Source organism: Phocoena sinus, chromosome 3 (genome assembly GCF_008692025.1).
Source record: "Phocoena sinus isolate mPhoSin1 chromosome 3, mPhoSin1.pri, whole genome shotgun sequence".
NCBI classification, from domain to species: Eukaryota; Metazoa; Chordata; class Mammalia; order Artiodactyla; family Phocoenidae; genus Phocoena; species Phocoena sinus.
Window position 1 is genome coordinate 147,795,556 of NC_045765.1, and position 23,049 is coordinate 147,818,604.

At 39.5% G+C, this 23,049-nt stretch overlaps 2 protein-coding genes across 3 annotated transcripts in view; one reads left to right on the top strand and one right to left on the bottom strand.

The window, feature by feature from the left end:
* Nucleotides 1-411: 411 nt before the first annotated feature.
* Nucleotides 412-19,761, bottom strand: C3H5orf22 (chromosome 3 C5orf22 homolog). Of its 2 annotated transcripts, none has more exons than XM_032628728.1 (9): nt 19,597-19,761; nt 18,221-18,366; nt 15,864-16,013; nt 13,247-13,676; nt 9,288-9,350; nt 8,924-9,045; nt 6,860-6,926; nt 4,513-4,652; nt 412-1,446 (listed from the first exon to the last, which is right to left on the bottom strand). In XM_032628728.1, the coding sequence occupies exons 1-9, from the start codon at nt 19,675-19,677 to the stop codon at nt 1,314-1,316; spliced, it is 1,332 nt and encodes a 443-aa protein (XP_032484619.1). In that variant the 5' UTR covers nt 19,678-19,761; the 3' UTR covers nt 412-1,313. The 2 variants fall into 2 exon arrangements, with proteins under 2 accessions (XP_032484619.1, XP_032484620.1); XM_032628729.1 differs by lacking the exon at nt 412-1,446 and adding an exon at nt 3,562-3,933 and having other exon boundaries at nt 19,597-19,736.
* Nucleotides 19,762-19,929: 168 nt separating this feature from the next.
* DROSHA (drosha ribonuclease III) overlaps nt 19,930-23,049 on the top strand; it is an 88,020-nt gene continuing 84,900 nt past the window's right edge. Inside the window, exons 1-3 of the mRNA XM_032626573.1 lie at nt 19,930-20,059; nt 21,143-21,269; nt 22,339-22,404. Of these exons, the coding sequence (XP_032482464.1) occupies nt 22,388-22,404 (17 nt within the window). The 5' untranslated portion in view covers nt 19,930-20,059; nt 21,143-21,269; nt 22,339-22,387. The remainder of the gene's footprint in view (nt 20,060-21,142; nt 21,270-22,338; nt 22,405-23,049) is intronic.

Below are 23,049 nucleotides of genomic sequence, written 5' to 3' on the forward strand. Positions count from 1 at the left end.
CCTACTGAGTGGCAATGGCAATGTGACCTTGGGTATTAGCCATCAAGTTAGGTAACACACTATAATTTTAGCTACACGCAACTGTACCCCTGTGGTCAAGGCTTAAAAGCTACATGCAAAAATGAAAACGACTGCTGTATTAGGAATGAGGATTGATGAATTTTTTTTTTTCTTTAAATGCCACCTGACCTTTTAAAGGAAAGGAAACCAAGGAGGTGGCTAAAAATGATTACTGAACACGAGGAATACTGAAGAGAGGAAGACTTTGGCAAATTAAGTAAACGAAAAGTACCATGATCAAGAGTGACTTAGGTAGGGTCTCTTACTCATGGAGAGACTGGTGGAAGGCAGTTACGTCCTTGGGTATTTATGGTAGATCAGAATTAAGGACTTAACTTCTTTCCCCTACTATTTACATAAAAAGCTGGTTTATTTGAAAAAATTATCAACCCAGACTGCCAATAAAGTGGCACTTAGGAACTATTGATATAATGGTAATTGACACCCATTCTGACCATCTGGAGGAACAAAAAACCCTGGAGGGTTTTTCTGATTAGCAAAGAAAAGTTACTTTTTGTTTGGTTGAATTTACTCAAATAGACCCCCTCAATACCAACAATGCTGAGAGCATTTCATAAGAGTTGGGCCACAATCCTAAGTCTTGGAAAGGTAGACTTCCTAGAACATTTTCATGGACTGGCAAGTTTTTTTATTATTATTATTATCATCATTTTGCTAGTAGCGTCTGAGAATGTTACCTTCCTGTAAGGCCAGGGTGCCCTGAGTACTAAGAGCATGCCTAAGACATGTCTGTCGTTTTCCTTTCCTTCGTAACATGTCTCATAATCCATAATTTGCTTCTCAGCTGTCCACCAAGAGGGCAGGGGCCTTGTCTATTCTGTTTGTTACCGTATAACCAGCACTTAGTTATGTCTGGCACATGAACGTGCTCAAAAAATGTCAGCTGGGTGAGTGAATGAATAAATGAATAAATCTCACACAGTCCAACCAACCTAAGGGGAAGAGGGGAAAAGAGGAAAAAAAAAAACCCTCACAAAAGTGAAGACGACAGTGATGGACAGGAAGAAAGATGAGCATCAGTTCCATCAACTGGGGGTAGACTCAATGCCAAAAAAAACCTGCCATCATTCAATAACTGGTGATACCTGTTCGGAGATTCAAAATACCTGAAAGATTTTAAATGAAAGTTAATATTAAAACAAAGTGTTCTCTGGAAGATTCATTTGCAAACAAGTTAATGAAAACTCCGTTACTACATCAAGATGTTAATAGGAGCCTAGCATTGTGATGTTTCAAGATGAAGTGGACTCTGCTGAATACACCAGGTGAACGTCTAGAGTCCCATAGAGGGAGCGTAGCACACTGATGACTTTTTCTTGAATGGTGTCAACTTGCTCAGAAGGACAGTAATCATCCAGACTTGACCTGGAACCAAGCAGAGAAAGAGAAAGGAAAAGAAAAATACACATAAATAGGATGAGATCATACTGTGGAGTGAGGAAAAGCCTGCATGTGTTGACTTCAATGTAAATTAGAAATGAAGAAGCTGTGTTGAATTTTGGTATAACTGTTGAAAGCTACTAAACGTTTACTCTATGTCAGGCGCATTACATGAATTATGTTCTTTAATCTTCTCAGCAACTCTATGAAATAGGTATATTTACCATCCCTTTAAAGGAGTCTGAAACAGAGAAAGATTAACTTGCACAGGCCACATACTAGTAAGTGTTGGTGATGGGATTCAGAACCATACAGCATGTCTTCAAAGCCTCAGTGCTTAATACTAGACTGTTGTTTCCCTGAAAGGGAGATTTTGCTTGGGAACACTGGGGATAATTATATTAGTGACTGGGCATCATGTTTCACATTCTTTTATTATGTGTACACTCAGGCTAGAAGTTATGACGGTAGAGGCATTCCAACCGATAAAAGGGTTCTGCTTCTATAAACAATCTGCTAACCACACAAGCGTACAAGATCATCCAAAATGAAAGGTGCGGGTGTGCTGGTGCTGGGATTAGTCTCCTAGGTAGTATTAAGAGAAGAGAGTAAAGTGCGATGGGGCAGGAATCTGCATTTTGGGTCTTTCTAGAATCACCAACTGTAATTTGAGTGGCACCAGCCAATAACAATGTCGCTGATGATTTTAGCAGGATTAGTATCTAAAATGATTTTATCAGCGTCTCCTGGTTCTGAACTGGGCTGAGGAAATCCATTGGCAATCCCACTGGATTGGAAAATGGCATAGAAATCTTTATAGGAGGAAATGGAATTCGTTATCTAGCCTACTCCTTATCACAAGTATTTTAGACCTAAAGAAACAATCTGTAAGACTTCAGATGAGCTCATTTCATTCTATGGTGATTAGGTTATTTTTGAGGCTTGATGTAAACAATTTTAAATTATTAAATACTGTCTAACATACACATATGGATAAATGTCTACTTTAAGAAAGCAGGATATGTAAAAGTTTATTAGCCTTAAAAAATAAGGGGCATTTCAATGCTTTCACAACGATTTCTGGCTTCTTTAAAACAGTATTAGAGTAGCTCTTGATGGGAGCTACCCACAAGAGGGAGTTTTGGAAATCTGCAGGTACAGTTTTGATTGTCACAATGACAACTAGGGGACCAGGGAAGAGGGCAGGGCTGCTTGAGCGCTTGCAATATGCAGGATAGTCCTGAAATGTGAATATGAATTGTCCTGTGTCCTGTACAGTCTCCAAGGTCCACGGAGCACTTATATAAGTGAAAAACCTGTTTTTAATTTTTTGAGCCTAGAATTTAATACTCTTCTACATATGAACAAAGTATTTTTGAAAATGGATTAAACTAAATTTTCCAGGAATGCAAATACTCTGTGAATTGAGGGAAGATTGGACTTTAAGTTCAGAACTTTACCAAGAGGTTCTTGTGACTAGACTAACCATGTTGCCATGGCAGTGCTGTTCATGGTATTTGGGCAATATGACACACTGCATCTGTTGGCATTTTTAACAATTGCATTTAGTGACTCTTTGTAAAGATGCCAGTTTGGTGTGGCATCTTAATATATACTACTCTATTATCAATTACTTTCATTTCTCCTTTATGTTACGATTTTTTTGCTGTGTGGATATATGAATATATATTTAAATTATGTGTATAGGTAGGTTACTGCTATAAACTAAATGTTTGTGTGCCCCAAAATTACTATGTTGAAACCTAATCCCCAATGTGATTGTATCTGGAGGTGGAGGTCTTTGGAAGGTGATTGGGTCATGAGGATGGAGTACTCATGAATGAGATTAATGCCTTTATTAAAGAGGTCCTAGAGAGCATCTTCACCCCTTTATTTTATGTGAGGTTACAGGGAGAAGATGGCTGTCTATGAACCAGGAAGCAGGTCCTCACCAGACACTGAATCTGCTGGTGCCTTCATCTTGGACTTTCCAGCCTATAGGTCTTTGAGAAATAAATTCCCGTTGTTTATAAGCCACCCAGTCTAAGATATTTTTGTTATTGCAGCCTGAATGGATTAAGACGATATCATCTATATATTATAAATGCTATCTAAATATATTTAAATTATGTGTATATAGATTAGATTATCTATGAATTTCATTCAGGATGGTAAAAGAATTCTCATAAATATTTCTCATAAAATATGTAATATTATTTGCCTGAGCATTTAAAGTACTTATTTTAGAAACTCAGTTACATACAAAATGAGTCCAAAGATTAACATAGAAAAGAAATTTTTATTAAATTGTTGTAACTATTCAGCACATCAGTACATTCAAATTTAAAACGTGGTAGCAGCTAAATATTCATCTGTAGGACACAGAAATGGGAATTCTTACGTTCAACTGAATAACATCACCAACTTCAAAGACAAGATTAACAGGAGTTGTATGTTGTTTGCCAACCATCACTAATAGGAAAGAGAAAATATAACACCTGAATTTCGAGCCGAGTAGGTAAAAAAAATTAGTAGGTAAGGACTACTGCATTAGTAATCATTAGATTCATCTACGGAGATGAATTAATTTCCCACTGCCGTTGTAACAAATTACTACAAACTTAGTGACTTAAAGCAAAACAAATTTATTACCTTACAGTTGTGTTGGAGATCAGAAGTCCTAAAATAAAGGTGTTGTCAGGGCTGTAATTCTTCTCTAGGCTCTAGGGAAGAATCTGTTTCCTTGTCTTCCTGGCTTCTAGAGGTTGCATGAATTCCTTAGCTCAAAGCCCCATCCTCCATCTTCAAAGCCAGCAGTCTAGCATCTTCCAATCTCTCTGATTCTGACCTTCCTTGCCTTTCTCTTATAATAACCCCTGTGATTACACTGGGCTCACCCGGATAATCCAGGATAATCTCCTCAATTTCAAGCTCCTTGGGTGAACCAGACATGCAAAGTCCCTTCTGGCATGTAAGGCAACATATTCACAGGCTCTGGAGATAAGGATGTGGACATATTTGGTGAGCCATTATTCAAGCTACCACACTTACCTTGCAATTGTCACTACAGTAGGTTTTGGCAAATTTTTTAGAATGTAATATACAGATTGAATAAGATATTCAATTTCTTGTTCTGTGCTGACATGGTGAGGAAGTTCTGAATAATCACAGGTTAGACCAGCCTGGTGAACCTGAAAACAAGACAATTAAAAATTACAAGGTAATGTTGTTTTCAGAAGATTCTTTAACCATTTATGGCCTTGCTGACAAATTTTAAATATTTTTGTGGATTAGGATTGTTTTTTCCTTAATAGTTTCCATGCCATAGCAGTTATTTATACTTTGAAGTTTTGGAAGAACTCGTCTGTACACCAGTTTGGGCCTGATGCCTTTTCTAGGAATAATTCTTTATTTTATGATTGTGGATTCATTCAGTTTATCTTTACTTCAGTCTATTTTGATAATTTACATTTTCTAGCAAATTGTCCATTTCACCTGGACTCTAAAAGCTAATATAAATTGGTACATAGTATTCTCACCTTACTTTTCTTTCAACAAATTATATTAACTTTTTATTTACTTATTTTTAACAGACTTTTAAAAAATTACTTTATTTTTGGCTGCATTGAGTCTTCGGTGTGGCTCATGGGCTCTAGAGCGCAGGCTCAGCAATTGTGGCGCACGGGCCTAGTTGCTCCGCAGCATGTGCGATCCTCCCGGACCAGGGCTCGAACCCACGTCCCCTGCATTGGCAGGCGGGCTTCCAACCACTGTGGCACCAGGGAAGTCCCTATTTACTTTTTTTTTTCTTTTTCGCGGTATGTGGGCCTCTCCCGTTGCGGAGCACAGGCTCTGGATGCGCAGGCTCAGCGGCCATGGCTCACGGGCTCAGCTGCTCCGCGGCATGTGGGATCTTCCTGGACCGGGGCACGAACCCGTGTCCCCTGCATCGGCAGGCGGACTCTCAACCACTGCGCCACCAGGGAAGCCCTCAGATAGCAGTTTTTAAAGAGTGCTATGGGCACATTATATTTGATTACAAAATCTGCTACCAAGCCTATGCCATCCTTTTTCTCAACAAACGATGTACAAAACCGCACCCCCTCCACCACCAGAATATTCAGATGCCATGTGATGACTAAAGTAGACCTGCATGAAGACACATTCAATAATATCACGTGAGCTCAAAGGAGTTTTAAACCCTAAATGTCTTCTATCATTCTTAATAATTGCCATTAAAAAAAAGGGTGAGTCTTGAGTTATCTCTGATTTAACCAAAATATTCTTTTGCTGGTATGTTTTATTCTTACAAAGTTAGCATTAAATAAATACATAAACTTCAGTTCAAATAAAGTGGTTTGATTATATTCCACAAAAAAATAAAACACTACAGCAAAACCACAATTTATTAAAGTAAAATAAACACCAGAAGTAAAAGAAGCAGAAGACCTGGAGGTCTCAGCTCTGGCACAAAATTTGAGAAAAGGTACCTGAACTTCAAATGGGAAAATTTATGCTTAAATACTACAAAATGATATAAAAATAAAAGAAATTATCATTAAAGGCATCTTCTTTTGACACAGCATTCAGATTGCTGTTGGCAAACAAACTTATACAGCTAACACAGTTAAGATGTGCTGGCCACAATGGCTTCTATTGTCCTTCTATTTGGTTTTTACAATCAGAAGTTTTCAGAGAGAGAGGAAAGAAAGAAGGGGGAAGGGAGTATAAAAATGAACCAACAGGGCTTCCCTGGTGGCGCAGTGGTTGAGAATCTGCCTGCCTATTCTGCGGACACGGGTTCGAGCCCTGGTCTGGGAGGATCCCACGTGCCGCGGAGCAACTAGGCCCGTGAGCCACAAGTAATGAGCCTGCGCGTCTGGAGCTTGTGCTCCACAACAAGAGAGGCCACGACAGTGAGAGGCCCGCGCACCGCGATGAAGAGTGGCCCCCGCTTGCCGCAACTAGAGAAAGCCCACACACAGAAATGAAGACTCAACACAGCCATAAATAAATAAAATTTAAAAAAAAAAAAAAAAAAAAAAAAAAAAAAAAAATGAACCAACAAAGAATGAGCAAATGTAGAAATTTTCTTTTCTAAAAGAAATCTTTTCTCTGTCAAGGAGAGATCTGACCATAGGCAAAGTTAATAAATCCACAGTACTTTTGCTTCATACATAAAATTGGCAAAAGTGTGTTTTTCCTGGAAAACTTTTCCAGTGTTCTGGCTTCTAAAAAGTATGTATTTCTTTCACTTCTTCTTTTTTTTTTTTTTAAATCCACTCACACTTTCCAGGAACACAAATAAAAGTGAATCACTTTAACAAAGAGCACATTTTTCTAGCCAGAAAAATGCCTTTCTTAAAGAGTCATTTTATACTTCAATGTAAGTATTTACCATTTCATAGTCTGGCGCTTCCATCCGTTTTTTCAAACTTTGTACCAGTGGAACTAGTGATTCCATTCTGGAAAAAAGCACCCCTCAATTAAACATCACATTACCTCAACTTATAGTAGCAAATGAAATTTACCATTAACAATATGTTTCATACGATTCTTGGGAAATTAAAATTGTTCAAATATCATCTTAAAATATTAAGAAACAAAGGTTCCCTGCTGTTTTCTTTTCTTTCTTTTAAAATTTATTTAATTAATTTATTTTTGGCTGCATTGGGTCTTTGCTGCTGTGCACAGCCTCTCTCTAGTTGCGGTGAGCGGGGGCTACTCTTTGTTTCGGTGTGCGAGCTTCTCATTGCTGTGGCTTCTCTTGTTGCGGAGCACGGGCTCTAGATGCGTGGGCTTCAGTAGTTGTGGCATGCGGGCTCAGTACTTGTGGCTCGCAGGCTCTGGAGCGCAGGGTCAGCAGTTGTGGTGTACAGGCTTAGTTGCTCTGTCGCATGAGGGATTTTCCCATACCAGGGAACGAACCCACGTCCCTGCATTGGCAGGTGGATTCTTAACCACTGCGCCACCAGGGAAGCCCCTCCCTGCTGTCTTCTTACTTAAAAGATTTCAGATTGTGTTAAAGGTTAAAAATTAGCACTCAAGAAACTGACATTTTCCTCTTCTTTAAAAATGGAAGTTCTACTGTGACTTTAAAAATTATTTTGATCAGCAAGAAAACTAAGTGCCTTTAGCACCCTGTGATGAGAAAAGATAGTTTCCCAAAAGTTAAAAAAAAAAAAAAAATTAAGGACATATTTATTTACATATACAATTATAACTGGAAAAGTTTTATACTGTCTGATATAATAACAATGGTGCTTTTAAGTTATTTAATATAGATGGAACTCTTTGGAAGTCCTGATTAATTAGTGTTTCTAGTATTTTAATGCCACCTCTACCAATACCCACTTATCTGCTGGGAGGGAAAAAAATAAAGACAAAAGGAAGGCATGGAGGCCTGTCTACCCACTTACCCTATTACTTCTTCCTTTCTATTAACGACACTTTCTGGGCTTCGGGACTCTAATCACCCACCTCTTCTATTTCCTTAGGAATAGTGAAGACTCCTTCATGCTGAGGGTCTGACCCTTTAGGGGCATGGTAAGTTTGGGGAGACGTTTCTTGTCGTCTGACTCACTTTTCCTTTGTGCTATCCTTTTTTTCCTCCAATTCCAGTCACAGTTTAAACTCACCACTGTTGTAGCCTTGTTGTTTCTTCAAGGCTGTGACAGAACTGCCTGCAGGTGGTGAAGAGCTAAGTGTGCTCAGTAGACAGGTGGGTTTCAGTGGAAGGTGGCTAGATTCAGGATTCTAAAGTTGTCAGGCTATTTTGTTTGTTTTGTTTCATTTAATTTTAAACTTGGCTTAAGACTTCACAAAATCACAATACAGTAGGTACTCTTCAATATTCCTGGGAAGAATCATGTCCTGTGACTTATTTCTATATCTCCATCTTCCATCATAATTTCAAAAAGGAGGGAATCATTTTTAGATCTAGCGCCCTATACTGAAGAGGAAAAAAGTGCCTGATCAGTATTTACTGATATGATTAATACTACTATGGTTTATTCTTCCATACCACTGCTTTCCTTAGTGACAATAAAGTTTTACGATACTTATATTTCAGGGATGTTTCTGAACATTTTATTTTTAAGTGAAAATTGCACTGAATATTTTAAATAGGTAATACACATAGCAAAAGAAGATACTAATTTAAAAAAAAATATTTATTTGGTTGCACCAGGTCTTAGTTGCGGCAGGCAGATTCCTCAGTTGCCGCTCGCCGACTCCTCAGTTGTGGCATGCAAACTCTTGGTTGCGGCATGCATGTGGGATCTAGTTCCCTGACCAGGGATCGAACCCGGGTTCCCTGCATTGGGAGCGCAGTCTTAACCACTGTGCCACCAGGGAAGTCCCAAGAAGATACTAATTTTTCAAAAGCAATTTAGAAAATTTAGCAATATATCTAGGATTAAATACAGTAGAGTTGGAGAAAAAAAAAAATTGAGGGTCTTACCTAGGATATGAAGCCCATTTCTGTACAGTTTCTTCATCATCACCATCACACAAATCAGCAAAAGCAGCTTCTAAATCTTCTAACTGATGAATTCGAGTATCAACACAATCTACCAAATCTTCCTTTAAACACATTGAAAGCCGAGATTATATAGTTACTCTTTCAAAAAAACAAGTGAAATCCCATTACAATGAAAATTTGATTCTATTAGTTAAAACGTAATTTTTCAAGTACTAACCATGGGCTTCCCCAAGAAACACACACCAAGATTGTGGACAGTTGTGTGCGAGTACTCCAACACCATGTAAGCTATTATTAGATATGTGATAAATAGACAAACACAAAAGAAACAAATGGAGGATACCTCTGTCAGGTCGGTACCAGGCTTTTTAAATTGGTACAGCTCTTTTAAGATTTTGTACTCCTCCTGGAAAACAAAACAAAAAATCCATATACTAGAAAAAAGGTTAATTTTTCAATGATATGCTTTAAATAAAAAAATGGCTGTGATACAAGAACATCTTAGATAATTATTTAAAGGTTAGTCAGGGAAAATCAGGGAATATGTATAATTCATATTTCACTGTAAATATTACCACTTCTTTAGGGTAACTCTATCCATCTGGGCATGACAAGAATGTGTAAAAATTAGCTATGGAAGAAGACTTAATGGCTAACAGGTAATGAGATGAAAATATTTCTAATAATATTCTACTCTATAAATGGATACATCCTAGGATCTGAACATATTTTCGCTATTTATGGGAAATATACATATCTTAGTAACAACAACAAAACTCTCCATGTTCACTTTGCAGCTCTTTCCCTAGCCACAGAAGAGAGCTCTGGAGTACAAAGGCAATCCTGGAGGCAGACGCAATGGAAGGATTTTGCAGGAGAATGTCTCCGCTTATTCAGCACAGCCAGGCAGCCCCACTATAGGTAGGTGTATCTGGCCCCAATAATCCTATTTGGGAGCATTGTCAGGCAGGGGTTACACATAAGGCCTAAAATTCCTTAAGCACAAAGCTGTGCACTACCCGCATCATAACAATCCTGTGAGCTGGGTGTGATTATTATTTCGATTTTATACTTGAAGAAACTGTGGGTCTGAAAGTTTAAGTAATTTTCCCAAGATCATACAGCTAATAAGCAGAAGTAACAAACAGAACTTAACTCCTTCTGACTTCTGAACATGTTTTTTTAAAAAATAGCTATTAAACTGTAAGGTATAATACATGCTCTTTTCAAAAAGTTCTACAGAACCAAAGGATATAGAGGAAACAATATCCCCACTTTCTCAAGTTTCCTTATAGCACAGGAAAAGGAATAACTGTCACTAAGTTTCTTATGTAACCTTTTAGAAATTCCCATTACAAGTATTTGGTGAGTTTATTTGTAGGATAAATTCATAAAGTCAGGTTTTTTAGCTTCCAGGTATGCCCACTCTCATGTTTTCTAAATATTTCTAAGGTCATTTCATAATTCTGAATGCTGGTAGTTATAGTCACTGGTCCATATACAACAGTAGGAAAGAAGCAGAGGGCAATTTTTCCCCCTTACTGCAAAAAGCTGGGAGAGCACTCTAGTTCCCCCATTCTTGATCCAGACTGCACTACAGTTGACCCTTGAACAACATGGGTTTGAACTACACAAGTCCACTTATACATGGATATTTTTCTGTATATTGGAAATGTTTTTGGAGACCTGCAACAATTTGAAAAAATTTGCAGACCGACTGTATAGCCTAGAAATATTGAAAAAATTAAGAACAAGTATGTCAAGAATGCATAAAATGTACATAGATACTAACCTATCCTTACATAGACACAAGATGAATGATATTACTATAAAATTAATAATGGGTTAGTTTTCCTACTGTTTTACAACTTTGCTTTCAAAGAATTACATTACTGTACAGTATGCCCCTCTCTCTCCTAATTGGAGAAACTGCATATCATCTTATCACATAAGTGGTTTTTAAAAAAATATAACAATGTTTCCAATACTGTACTATGAATATGACTGTAATACTGTATGTCATGAAATTTTTATAACGATTCATTCATTAGCACAGAGGCTAGGCTACCGTGAAGCAATCATGTCAAATTACACTAGGCTACTGTAAAGCAATCACATTGCTGCTTCCTCATTATCAATGCATGAATCGTTATAACTGTAAATAAATATGACTTTGTCGCATTATCTTTTCATTTTTGATATCTAGTGCTAGTAATACGTACAACAGTGTTTTGTATCATAAGAGACAATACTGATGTAGGTTCATCTTATTAACATGATATAAACTTATGGTATTGATAAATACAGTACAGTACTGTCAATGTATTTTCCTTATGATGTCCTCAACATTTTCTTTTCTCTAACTTACTTTATTATAAGAATACAGTATATATAACATACCAGTATGTGTTAATTTACTGTTTACATTATCAGTAAGGCTTCCGGTCAACAGCAGGCTATTAGTAAATTTTGGAGAAGTCGAAAGTTATACCTGGATTTTTGACTACGCAGGGAATCGGCACCCCTAACCTCTGTGTTGTTCAAGGGTCAACTGTACATTCTCCAATTTTACCTATTTTTAATCAGTACCTATTAAAGACCTTTGATAATTTAGATAAATCACAATGGCTTCCGATATGCACACAGAACAAGGAGTGTAAATTGCAACATCACTGTCATGAATCAAATACTGAACTTAGGTAGAAAGAAGACAGTTAATTTGAATCCCCAAAAGAACCAATCTGGAACAACCTCCATATGTTAAAGTAAGCAGTTATATGTGCTCATAAAATGCACCTGGGAATGCTCACTTGGATCATGAATTTACCAGTTTCTTAAAGGCACACATAGTTCTACCTCAGATCTGTGCATACTAACAGTGGCTCGTGATTTTCATTTAAGATCTGATGAGGATGGGGCTTCCCTGGTGGCGCAGTGGTTGAGAGTCCGCCTGCCAATGCAGGGGACACGGGTTCGTGCCCCGGTCCAGGAACATCCCACATGCTGCGGAGCAGCTGTGCCCGTGAGCCATGGCCGCTGAGCCTGCGCTCCGCAACGGGAGAGGCCACAACAGTGAGAGGCCCGCGTACAGCAAAAAAAAAAAAAAAAAAAGATCTGATGAGGTACCTGAAGGATCACAGGACTGAATCATTAGCTACAAATCATACATGTGTAATCAGGCACCTCAATGTTCAGTGAAAAATCTGTCACATGGGGATTGTACATACATAGAGTATCTCTGGAAAGATATACCAAGAAACTAGCCATGGTATTTGTTTCTAAGAAACTGGGGGAATGGAGAAGGAGTAAGAGAGTGACATATACACTTTTTAACGTATACACCTTTTTGTACTACAGCTGACCCTTAAACATCATGGGTTTGAACTGCATGGGTCCATATGTGGCGTTTTTCAGTGAATATATACTACAGTTCTACACGATCCATGGCTGGGTCAACCTTCAGATGTGGAACCGTGGATACCAAGGGCCCAGTACAAAGTTATACGCACATTTTTGACTGGGCGGTGGGCTGGTGCCCCAACCTCCATGTTGTTCAAGGGGCAACTGTATATGATTTTATTTTTTTCAACCACCCGTGTACACACTACCCCAATTAATAAATGCAAAATAACACTATCTAGAGCAGGGATTAGCAACCTATGGCCTACAATCTGTTTTTGTATATCCCTCCAGTGGGTATAAAAAAACTGAATAGTATTGACAATTTTAAAGGGTATAAAAACAACAAAGGGCTTCCCTGGTGGCGCAGTGGTTGAGAGTCCGCCTGCCGATGCAGGGGACACGGGTTCGTGCCCCGGTCTGGGAAGATCCCACATGCCGCGGAGCGGCTGGGCCTGTGAGCCATGGCCGCTGAGCCTGCGCATCCGGAGCCTGTGCTCCGCAACGGGAGAGGCCACAACAGTGAGAGGCCCGTGTAACGCAAAAAAAAAAAAAAAAAACAACAAAGAATATGTGACAGAGACCACATGGGGTCCCCCACAAAGTGATTACTATCCGCCTGTCTGCCAAAAGTTTCCTGATCCCTGATCTACAGAAATTTCATACAATTCTCCAGAGCCACGTTTTAAAAATACCACATTTGGGACTTCCCTGGTGGTCCAGTAGTTGGGACTTCGCCTTCCAATGCAGGGGGCGAGGGTTTCAATTCCTGGTGGGGGAGCTAAGATCCCGCATGCCTCGTGGCCAAAAAACCAAAACGTAAAATAGAAGCAATACTGTAACAAATTCAATAAAGACTTCAAAAATGGTCTACATCAAAAAAAAAAAAAATACCCCATTTACCTGAGTGAACATTTCTTTGAAGGGATTCTTGACTGAAAAAAAATCTAAGTCAATATCTAAAACAAATGCATCCCCTTTCTCCAAAATTTTCAGGATTTCTCCAGTGCTGACTGAAGTGTGGCATTCCTGGCTTTCAGAAGAACATGAACATGATGGTTGTAGACAAGTTTGGTCTCTTCTCTGTGTCACTGAGTCATCTTCCAGTCCTTCTGAACAAGATTCACCATGAGTAGAGGCAGTGTTCTCTGCGTCCTCCAGTGCTAGCTTTGGCTTCTTAGCAGAAGACACTGTGTCATTTTCTTCTTGATTGTTACAGAGTTTATAAGGTTTCACCATAATTACATCCAATTGTAAAGGTTTTTGGTTCTCTAGCTGGTCTTCAGTTACATAAAGACCATCACTTAGAAAGTAATGATCTGTACTTGTAACCCTGGATCAGAGGAAAAAAATATTTTAAAGACGAAAGGACAAATTAGCTGACATTTCATATAGAATTTCAGAAATACAAGAAAGGACATATTTGACAAAAACTGGAGAGCTGTCTCTAATATTTGTACTTTCTGTTCTTCTATGGAAATAGGGTTCCCCAAATTTTTAGCTGGGCACACAACTGCCCAAAGTAAAGACCATATTTCACAGTCTATCTTGCAGCTGGGTGTGGCCATTTGACTAAATTCTGGTCAAAAGCCGTGAGTGGAAGAGAAGTGTACAGAGCCTCGCCCTCCCCTCCCCATCGACTGGCATGTGAACAAGGTGGTGGCAAGCCCCACTTGGACTCTGAGGACAAAGGTGATACTCTAGAGACGGGGGAGCAGCAAGACAGAACACACTGGCGTTCTCCAAACTGTAGGGCTGTCACATTGGCCCTGGACTGTGTGTGGTCAACTCTAACATGAGAAAGAAATAAATGGTCCTGTTTAGCCAGTGCTTTGGATCTCTCTCATACCAGCTGGATCTTTACCAAAAAAATCACCGAAGAGAAAAATTATATCTGGAAATAATTTAAAATAATAGAAACTCCCTCTGACATATTTCAAAGCTTCATTAAATTTTATATAACTATAATATTTTAATATGAAAAGCAACAAAAAGTCTTGTGCATGTACAGAATGCATTTCACAAGTTGTAGATTTCTGATTTTAGACATATCAGCATGCTCTTAGCTTTTCAACTATTATTATGCCTTGGTAAGTACTTTGAACAGCAAAACCAAATGCTTCTTCCAGAGGTAGGATCTACCCAATTAAAATAATGGTTAACATTTATTTCCCACCCACCCTCCTCTAGCATATACAGCCTTAAGTTTAAAAAGATTCAATTTTCTAAGAAAAGATTAATGACAATAAAACTAATGTCCAAGATTATTAAAAACTGTACCATCCTAAGAAAGACATAGGCTGTATCCTCCAATCTAAATCTGTATTCTTCTTTAATAAGGAACATTTTACTTTGTTCACATCTGTACAAACACATACATACATCTCAGACTGCATACCTATATGTGTGTCTTTTCCATAAATTTTTATTTGCAGGATTAACTAAAATCATGAGATAATAAAAATCTTCCTAATATTGTCATTACACATTGAGTATCAAATGTCTGTTTCAGATTGCTCAAAATTAATTTGATTTTGCAGAAACCTGTTACAGGTTAAATTAGGCCTACTCACCAAAGTACTTAATAAAAACCCTACCACTCTTTCATATAAACCAGTATTATGTATAATATTTGTATGTGGAGCCCTATTTAATTTGTTATTATATCCTCAATAAATACAATTTTTATGTATACACAGAAAAGTTACTTGTCCAATTGATAAGAACATATAAGAAAAGTTAATTGTATCATTAAGGATAAATCAGAAATAAAAAGTATCATTTTCAGTGAGATAGACTGTATTTCATTTTCAATGTATTACCATTTCATCCCACTATGCTTCAGGTTCTAGAAAGTCATGATTCCACTGCTTAAAACATTCATCCCATAACAAGAGAATTTAGAAAGCTAAGAACATTCTGATACTTCTAAAGATATTACAGTATCACAAGCTACATAAAACATTGGTTAAATAGCTTATACACCAAAAATAATTGCATATGTAACTCAAGTCAGAGAATGCTGCTATTTAATTTAGATTAGGTAATTATCTAGAGCTCACCATATTAATAAAATTAAAACCCCAAATCTACTTTTCAGCCACGGAATTTATAAAAAGACCAAAGTGAGATAATTTTGCTTTTTCATTGCAAATTGTTAAATTCAGCAGACAAAAGTTACATTGGAAGGAAATAATAAAATGTTATCATTAAATATATAAGTCTATAAGGTACTTCAATGATTTAATGGAGTTAGTCATCAATGGAGCCAGGTTTCCAGAGGAGGAAGATCATGTTATTCAAAAACCAACTTGACTAGCAACAAAATACAAATGATGTGTGAAAAAGATTAAGAGACTTGCAAATTTGTTCCTGGTGTTTTGAGAACTCTTTTTGGAAGAGTTGAGGGCTAATCTGACCCCATTTTTGTGTGGAGATACTTATAAGTTATTACAGGGACCTAAAATCAGATAGAAGAAGTATTCAATCCCTTTAATACTCATAAATACGAGGAAATTACCTGATTGTTGTGGTCGAAGTGTCTTTGCCTACTAAAAAATGATGTCTGCCCTCTCTGATTTGCTGAGCCCATGTGGGATGAAGCCATATTACATGGGAAAAATGGCCAGCATAAACTGCAGGTATAATCCAATTCTCGATACTTAATTCTCTGCAAAGAAATAGAGAGGAAGCATGAAAACTGTTAGTAAGTAGGTTTTTCCAAATGTAATTTCATTCAGAACAATATTTTAAGACAGTAGGTCTCCAAGTGGGGTCCAAGGACCCTTGCAGGGGTTCCTGCGACCTTTTCAATGTAACTAGTTCAAAACAATTTTTCTAAGAACACCAAGGCACTATTCCCCCTTTTCACTGTATTGACATTTACACTGACAGTACAATGCAATGGTGGTTGATGTCTTAAGATTAATCAAGGCAAAGGCACCAAACTCTACAAGTAGTCACTGTATTCATCACTACCAAGCACCAGTGTCCCACACCTGCGTCCAGTTTCACGTGAGAAAGTCTTTCATAATTTTATTAAACTTTGACCCTGAGTATACGTTTTAAAATAACCTGTGTGGCAAGATGGGAAGTGCACAGCAAGCACTTCTGTTACGGATTTTGAAGTACAACGGTTGTCTCAAGGAAAAGCACTTGTAATTGAATTGCAAGCTGAACACCATTTTTCTTGAAAGGAAGACTGACTCATAAACCATAGTTGTTCAGACGTGAACCTGAATTGCTGGATTCTACTTTCCAACTAAGCTTTAAGAAATGACCACTTGTCAAGTTTTGGTATAGTATTAAAGAATATTCACAATTAACTGAAAAGGCTATGAAAATACTCTTCATATACCTCCACCAAAACAACATATGGTAACGGACTGAATGCAGAATCCGAGAATCCAGCTGTCTTCTATAAAGGCAAATATTAAAGAGATCTGTAAAATTTAAACATTGTGGGCTTCCCTGATGGCGCAGTGGTTGAGAGTCCGACTGCCGATGCAGGGGACACGGGTTCGTGCCCTGGTCCGGGAAGATCCCACATGCCGCGGAGCGGCTGGGCCCATGAGCCATGGCCGCTGAGCCTGCGCATCCGGAGCCTGTGCTCCGCAACAGGAGAGGCCAGAGCAGTGAGAGGCCCGCGTACCGCAAAAAAAAAAAAAGAAAAAAGAAAAAATATTTGTTTTCCATAAAAATATCTTATGTTAACATATAAAGTCCTATTATTTTGAAATGAATTAATATCTTAAACATTTCTCAGTTTTAATTTCAAATATGGTAAATATCAATAAATATAACTCACATTAAAAAAAACTCAATATTTTTAAGGGTGTACAGGAATCCTGAGATTAAAAAAGTTTAAAAACTATTATTCTATGACTAACTGTACAGTCGTCATACCTGCTTCATAATTCTTTTTAATTTCTAAAATATAAAATCTCTAAATATAAAAGAGAGTAAGGACAGTGGTAGAGCTACCACATTTCTTTAGAAATTAGTTCTCTGAGTTTTAGTTTTAGAGTCAACTAAAAGAAATGCAGTAGGCTAAAATTAATTCACACAAGCATTTATATTTTAATTTTATATTACAACAGGATAATTACTGCTATGTAACTTTTCATTTTATACGAGTAGGCTATATTGTAACAAATACATAAGTAAAGAGACAGTGACACGATTTCAGGGAACTATATCACTGAAGCGAGGTCAGTAAGTCACTATTTAGAGATACACTAGGTATGTCTTTCCTGAAGAATGGACTACAAAATTTCACGTCCACCTCTATGATTCTGTATAACTGAAAGTCAATAGGATTTGTGACCTGAAAAGAAACAAATTGGGAGGTTGCAGGGACTCAATACTGGAAGAAAGGATACACAAATTAAAGATGCATTGCTTATACAATTATTGAACTATGTGTTCAAGACACATTTTCTTGTGCCTCCGTAACCAGACTTTTAAAGGGGTAAAGAAGAGTGAACTGGCTTAGGTAATTTCTAAAGTCTCCGACTTCTAAAATTCTAATTCTAAAGCAGCGGCTGGTAAACATTGGCTGGGCCACCTGTTTTTGCAAATAAAGTTTTATCGGAACACAGCCACTGACACTTGTTTACGTAGTGTTTACAGCTGCTTTCACACCACAAAGGCAAAAATAAGTAGTTGCAACAGAGACCATATGGCCAGCAAGCCTAAAATATTTACTATCTGGTTCGTTAAGAAAAAGTTTGTCCATACTTGTTCTAAATAAAATAAAAAAGGCAAACAAAAGCAAAACTCATGAGCTTAGCAAAGACTATTTCTCTAATTGCTTATCATCTACTGCAAATTGTATTTCAGGTGCATAAAAGATCATTAACAAAAATCACATTTTACCCGAAAAGTGTTTCCTTATCAAATACAGTGTCAGCTGGCATATTCACAGGAATAAGGAGGTCTGGATGTGAATCAAAATGCACAAAACTTATATTACTTGCAGGAAGATGCTTTGAGCCAATGGCCCGGTATATAAAGGGCAGAACCTGTAAAAGACACATACATGCACACATTCAGAATTGGTACTGAATTCATGACCATACACTCAATTGCAGACTGAAAAACAATGCTAAACATAACTGCACATAATCTGAAGCACACCAAGTTGTTAAAAAGTAGGGAAATATTAAATTTGTTCATTGCACATGGTTTAGACAATCATCTCAAGCTTTATTTTTTCCTCAGAACTTCCAAGTTACACCTCCAAAGGCTTTAATGGGCATCTCTCACCACCATGCTGCCTCCACCTCAAACACAAAGATAATGTGGGGAAACAGGCAGGACTGGTACTCAGGAAAAAACTGCTGGTTAATACCCTCTCTGGCATTAAAGATGTGTTCAAGCTACCTGGGTCTCTGGCTCTTTTCCACACCTTTAGGATGGTGGTGCAGGGCTATGTCGTCTATAAGGCTCTTTGTCTTGTTACGGTCTCTAGAGTTCTAAGTTTAAGACTGAATTTGAAAGCACCACCTAACCCATGCTTGCTCTCTCAGACACATACACACCGTCTCTAGGTCCTGAGAGACCCAACTTCCTTCCTATTCTCTTTACTTTATTCATCCACAAACCTGGAATCACCCTCTTCCTCTTTCATAGCCAGAGCATTCTCAAGGCATATGAATGCTATTAAAAAAAAAAAAAGTCTTAGACCACGGGACTGTCTCGTAGGCTTCCAGAAATCTAGATTAGGGCACCATTTTAGCTATTCCAAAGTAGCACTACCTCAGAAACAGAACATATCTTTAGTGTGTATAAACTCGGGGCACCTTGTTAAAAGATTTAGGCACACACTACGTACACAATAATACTAACGGCCCTATGAGTGCTACTTTGCACCATTTCACAGGTGACAGTCCACATTCTTAACAAAAATCTCCCGGCTACACAGCAGGAACGTGTAGGGAGGCCGGGAGACAGTAGGAAGCCTGCGTCAATGCGCAGGTTGAGGACTCGGGGCTGTGCAGTTACACTGCCCGCGTTCGACTCCCGATGCCACCAGAGCCTCGAGTGTTAGAGGAGTTGCCCGACTCGTAGTAAGCGCCCCATAAACGTTAGCGCCTATTCTTCCAAGCTAACCGTTCTGGTGTTTTCCCCACAGCAATGCAACTCGCGTGGGTAACTAACGCTGGTTATCTCTCTGGCCTCCGATGGCCAGGCTCCGCCGCCTCCTTGGTCCTCGCGCGATTCTGCCCCAGGCCCGGCAGCCGCCCTCTCACCTCCTGATGATCCTCCACCACCCACACCGGGAGCTCACGGTAGCGCCGGAGCCGGGAGCACTCTCCAGTGAACTCGCTCATATTTTCGCTCGAGGCAGCGTTCCAGCGAGCTGGACTCAAAGAGGTTTGAGCTGCGACCCCGCCTCCTCGCCCGACAGGAAACGCGCGCTCACCCGGTTGTGGTTCTGGATTGGAGGATGTAGGGGGCAGCGGGCGGGCGCCGGAGGGGTCGACGAGAACGATTGGCTTAGATGTTCATCGCTCTTATTGATGCACCAATCACCGCGCACAAGGCGCTGCGGCGAGCCCAAGAGCTTTCCCTCTTGTGGTCCGGCTTTCGCAGGTTTGTTTTTTAATTCTCTCGGTTTCCTGTTCCGGAGGCGCTGGCGGCGCTAAGATCCTGGCGGCTGCAATGTGAGTCTGGCTTTACTCTAACGGCGACCTCGCGGCCTGAGAGCCTTTTGTAGGTAAAAGGGGCAGCTTGCGGGTGTTGGAAGAGGGAGTGTTTCCAAGTGTCCTGATTTCAACGGGGCTGGAGTCTGGGGCTGGGGTGAGGGGCGCCTGGGAATTAGGATCGGGCAGCCCCTCTTCAGATCTGCAGCGAAGGGCGAAAAAGCGACTTTAGGCCCGGATCCTGCGAATAAATAGAAGTGAAAAATGAGATCATTTCTTTCATTGTGGAGCGCGTGCGGTGGTCCAGCCCTGGGGCCGCCCGGATCTCGGAGGGGAGTGAGACCGTAAGCTTACCTCGTGGGGCGCGCGATCTGGCGGGAGATGTGAACAGCGAGACCCGTAATTTCGGATCAGCCAGCCGACGATGACCGGCCTGGGGATTCAGCTGGGAGAAAGAGTGTTAATAGAAATTTAGTCACACTTTGCAACTTTTTCTACATAGACTGATGTTCCTGGACGTGTTAACTATGCAAAACAGCTCCCTCAGTTTCCCTGCTTCCAAACAGCAACTTAGGAGTAGGCATACGCAGAAAATAATTACTTTTCCACTTGCAGTGAGTTCCTTGACTTTTTTGTCGCACCCTAACACAGCCTGACTATGCCTTTAATAGATCAGTTTCATAATCAGTGTTTTCAGATACTCTGTCTCTAGAAACATACATGAGGATCTAATGGTGAGTCTTCAACAGCAGTCTGAACACACAGTACAGGAGTGTTGGTAATCCTGACTGTTGCCCACCTCTAGATTCAGTACATTCCTTTGTGTTCCCCAGGACCCTATGCATACCTCTTTTCTTGTGTTTATAGCATTATATTATTTTTTTAAATTGTATTTGTATGTGGATTCTGGGCTTCACGAGTCCTGTGGGCTCTGTGTCTTACTCATCTTTGAGTGCTTAGGACCTGTGACAGTGCCCCACATGTATAGGCCCCTTAAATGTTGCATGAATCAGTGAAAAGACCTGCTTTTTGTCTGGTTTTGGTAATGCCTATCTGTTGTGAATATATGCAGTAGGGAAATGTACAGTAGCAACACAGAAACGTATATCACTAGTGAGACAGTAAACATTTATTGATCACCTACTGTGTGCAGGACGCTCTGCCAGGGGCTGTGAAGGATACAGAAATGTTTGTGAATCAACCCGTTTCATCAAGGAGCTCATAATCTAGTGGAGGAGTTAGACATGCGCACACGTGACTGTAATATGAGGCAGTCTCTGGTAAGTGCTATAAAAGAATTAAGTACAGACTAAGAGCAACGGACGTGTAGAGGGAATGGGATTACTTCCTGAAGGGAACCAGGAAAGGCAGCACAGAAGAGTTGGCATTTGGCTTGGTTGGTGGGTAGAAGAAATTCAACGGGCAAATTCACAGGGTAGGGGATATTAGAAGGGCAGGAGCAAAGAACAAGCGGGGTGACAGTACTTTGTATGTTAGGCAACTGGGAAAATCTGGGGTGATAGGCACTTCTTGGGGAGGTTAATGGAGAATTAGCCTGGAAGAAGTTGGGACCAGATTGCAGAGGGCCTTAAATGCCAAGAGTGTGGTTTAAACTCGATTCTGTGGGCTCTGAGTAGCCTGTGGTGGCAAGATGGGCTGTTTAGGTCCCAGGTCTATCATGAGGGCCTTGAACTGAATAATAATCATTAATCAGATATTATTTGGTATCTGCTTTTTATTAAGCACAGTGATTGATACAGCTAAATAATCTGAACCTATTTTCATAGCCATTTGAAAATCTACCTTAAGCCTATCGGTAAAGCTTTTAGTTAGAAGGAAGATGCTTCTACATTAAAGCTTTTTGCAGTTAATATTTATTTGGGTTTTTTAAACATTTTGCTGAAGCCTAAGTATTTGGAAAGCCGTTCCTGTTTGTAACATTCTTCAGTGGAAAGAGCTGAGAATGAGAATCAAGGGAAATTGTTGTGTTGACAAGATTATAGTTAAGTTTGAATTTGAATGCTGGTCTCTTTGTGAAGTAAACTGGAGTGTGGAGTGGGAGAACAGAAATGATTTTTTTCTTCCAGTCTTTTAGCAAATTGGAGATAGAGTATGCCTAAGTTTCCAGTCTTTTAAGCTACTGATTATTTTGAGTCAGCAAGACAAGTATTAAGGATATCTAAAAAGTTAGCTGTAAACTTTAATTCAGTTCAGCGTGCTCTTAATTTTGTTAGTATGCGAACTGCATTGGAAGATGGAAAATCAGTGTTAAGATAATTGTAGAAATGTTTTCTAGCATTAGCAGTTTGGGAATCATTTTTATGTCTATTTATTCTTTCTGTCTTCTAGAGCTTATATTCTCTGTGGAAGATGTGACATACCCAGATAATACGTCACCATGCAAGGCAGTACCTGGTGAGTGGTATGACAGTAATGGCAGCCGTTTTGGGAGAACAGGGAGAAGCAAACACTGGCACTGGGCCATTGAGGGTGGGAAGGGTTTAGATATGTGAGGAGAGGGGGAGTGTGTTCACGTGGGCCATGTACACGGCCTGCCCTGATGGCCCTGGCAGTTCTGAGGTGCCGGCAGACATTAAAGGTGGGATGAGGTAATGAGTTGGTGACCTGTAATCATTGTACGACCTGCCAAGAAGCAGCACAGAATGTGTGAGAGCAGGGGACCTATCAAAACCCTTGGGGTGGTGACAGTGGCTGTAGAAAGGCCTGCAAGGGTGTTATTGTAGTAGCCAGGCAGGAGACGATGGTGTGAAATGGATGCACTCAAGAAGTATTTATGAAGCAGAAATGATAGGCATTTGAAAATAAAATTTTAACTAGAGGGGATAAGGGAGAAGTTGTCAGGTAACCCCTGGTATATGACTTGAGGACCAGTAAATGGTCTCATCTATTGAGACAGGAAACACTAAAAAAGGAGCAGGTGGTGGTGTCTCGAAGGGGAAGATCATGAATTCCTTTTAGGATGCATTAGGTTGAATTTGCGAGTCTGTGCTGAGTGGGGAGGAAAGTGTAGACAGGAAGATGCTGGTGCAGATGTAGAGA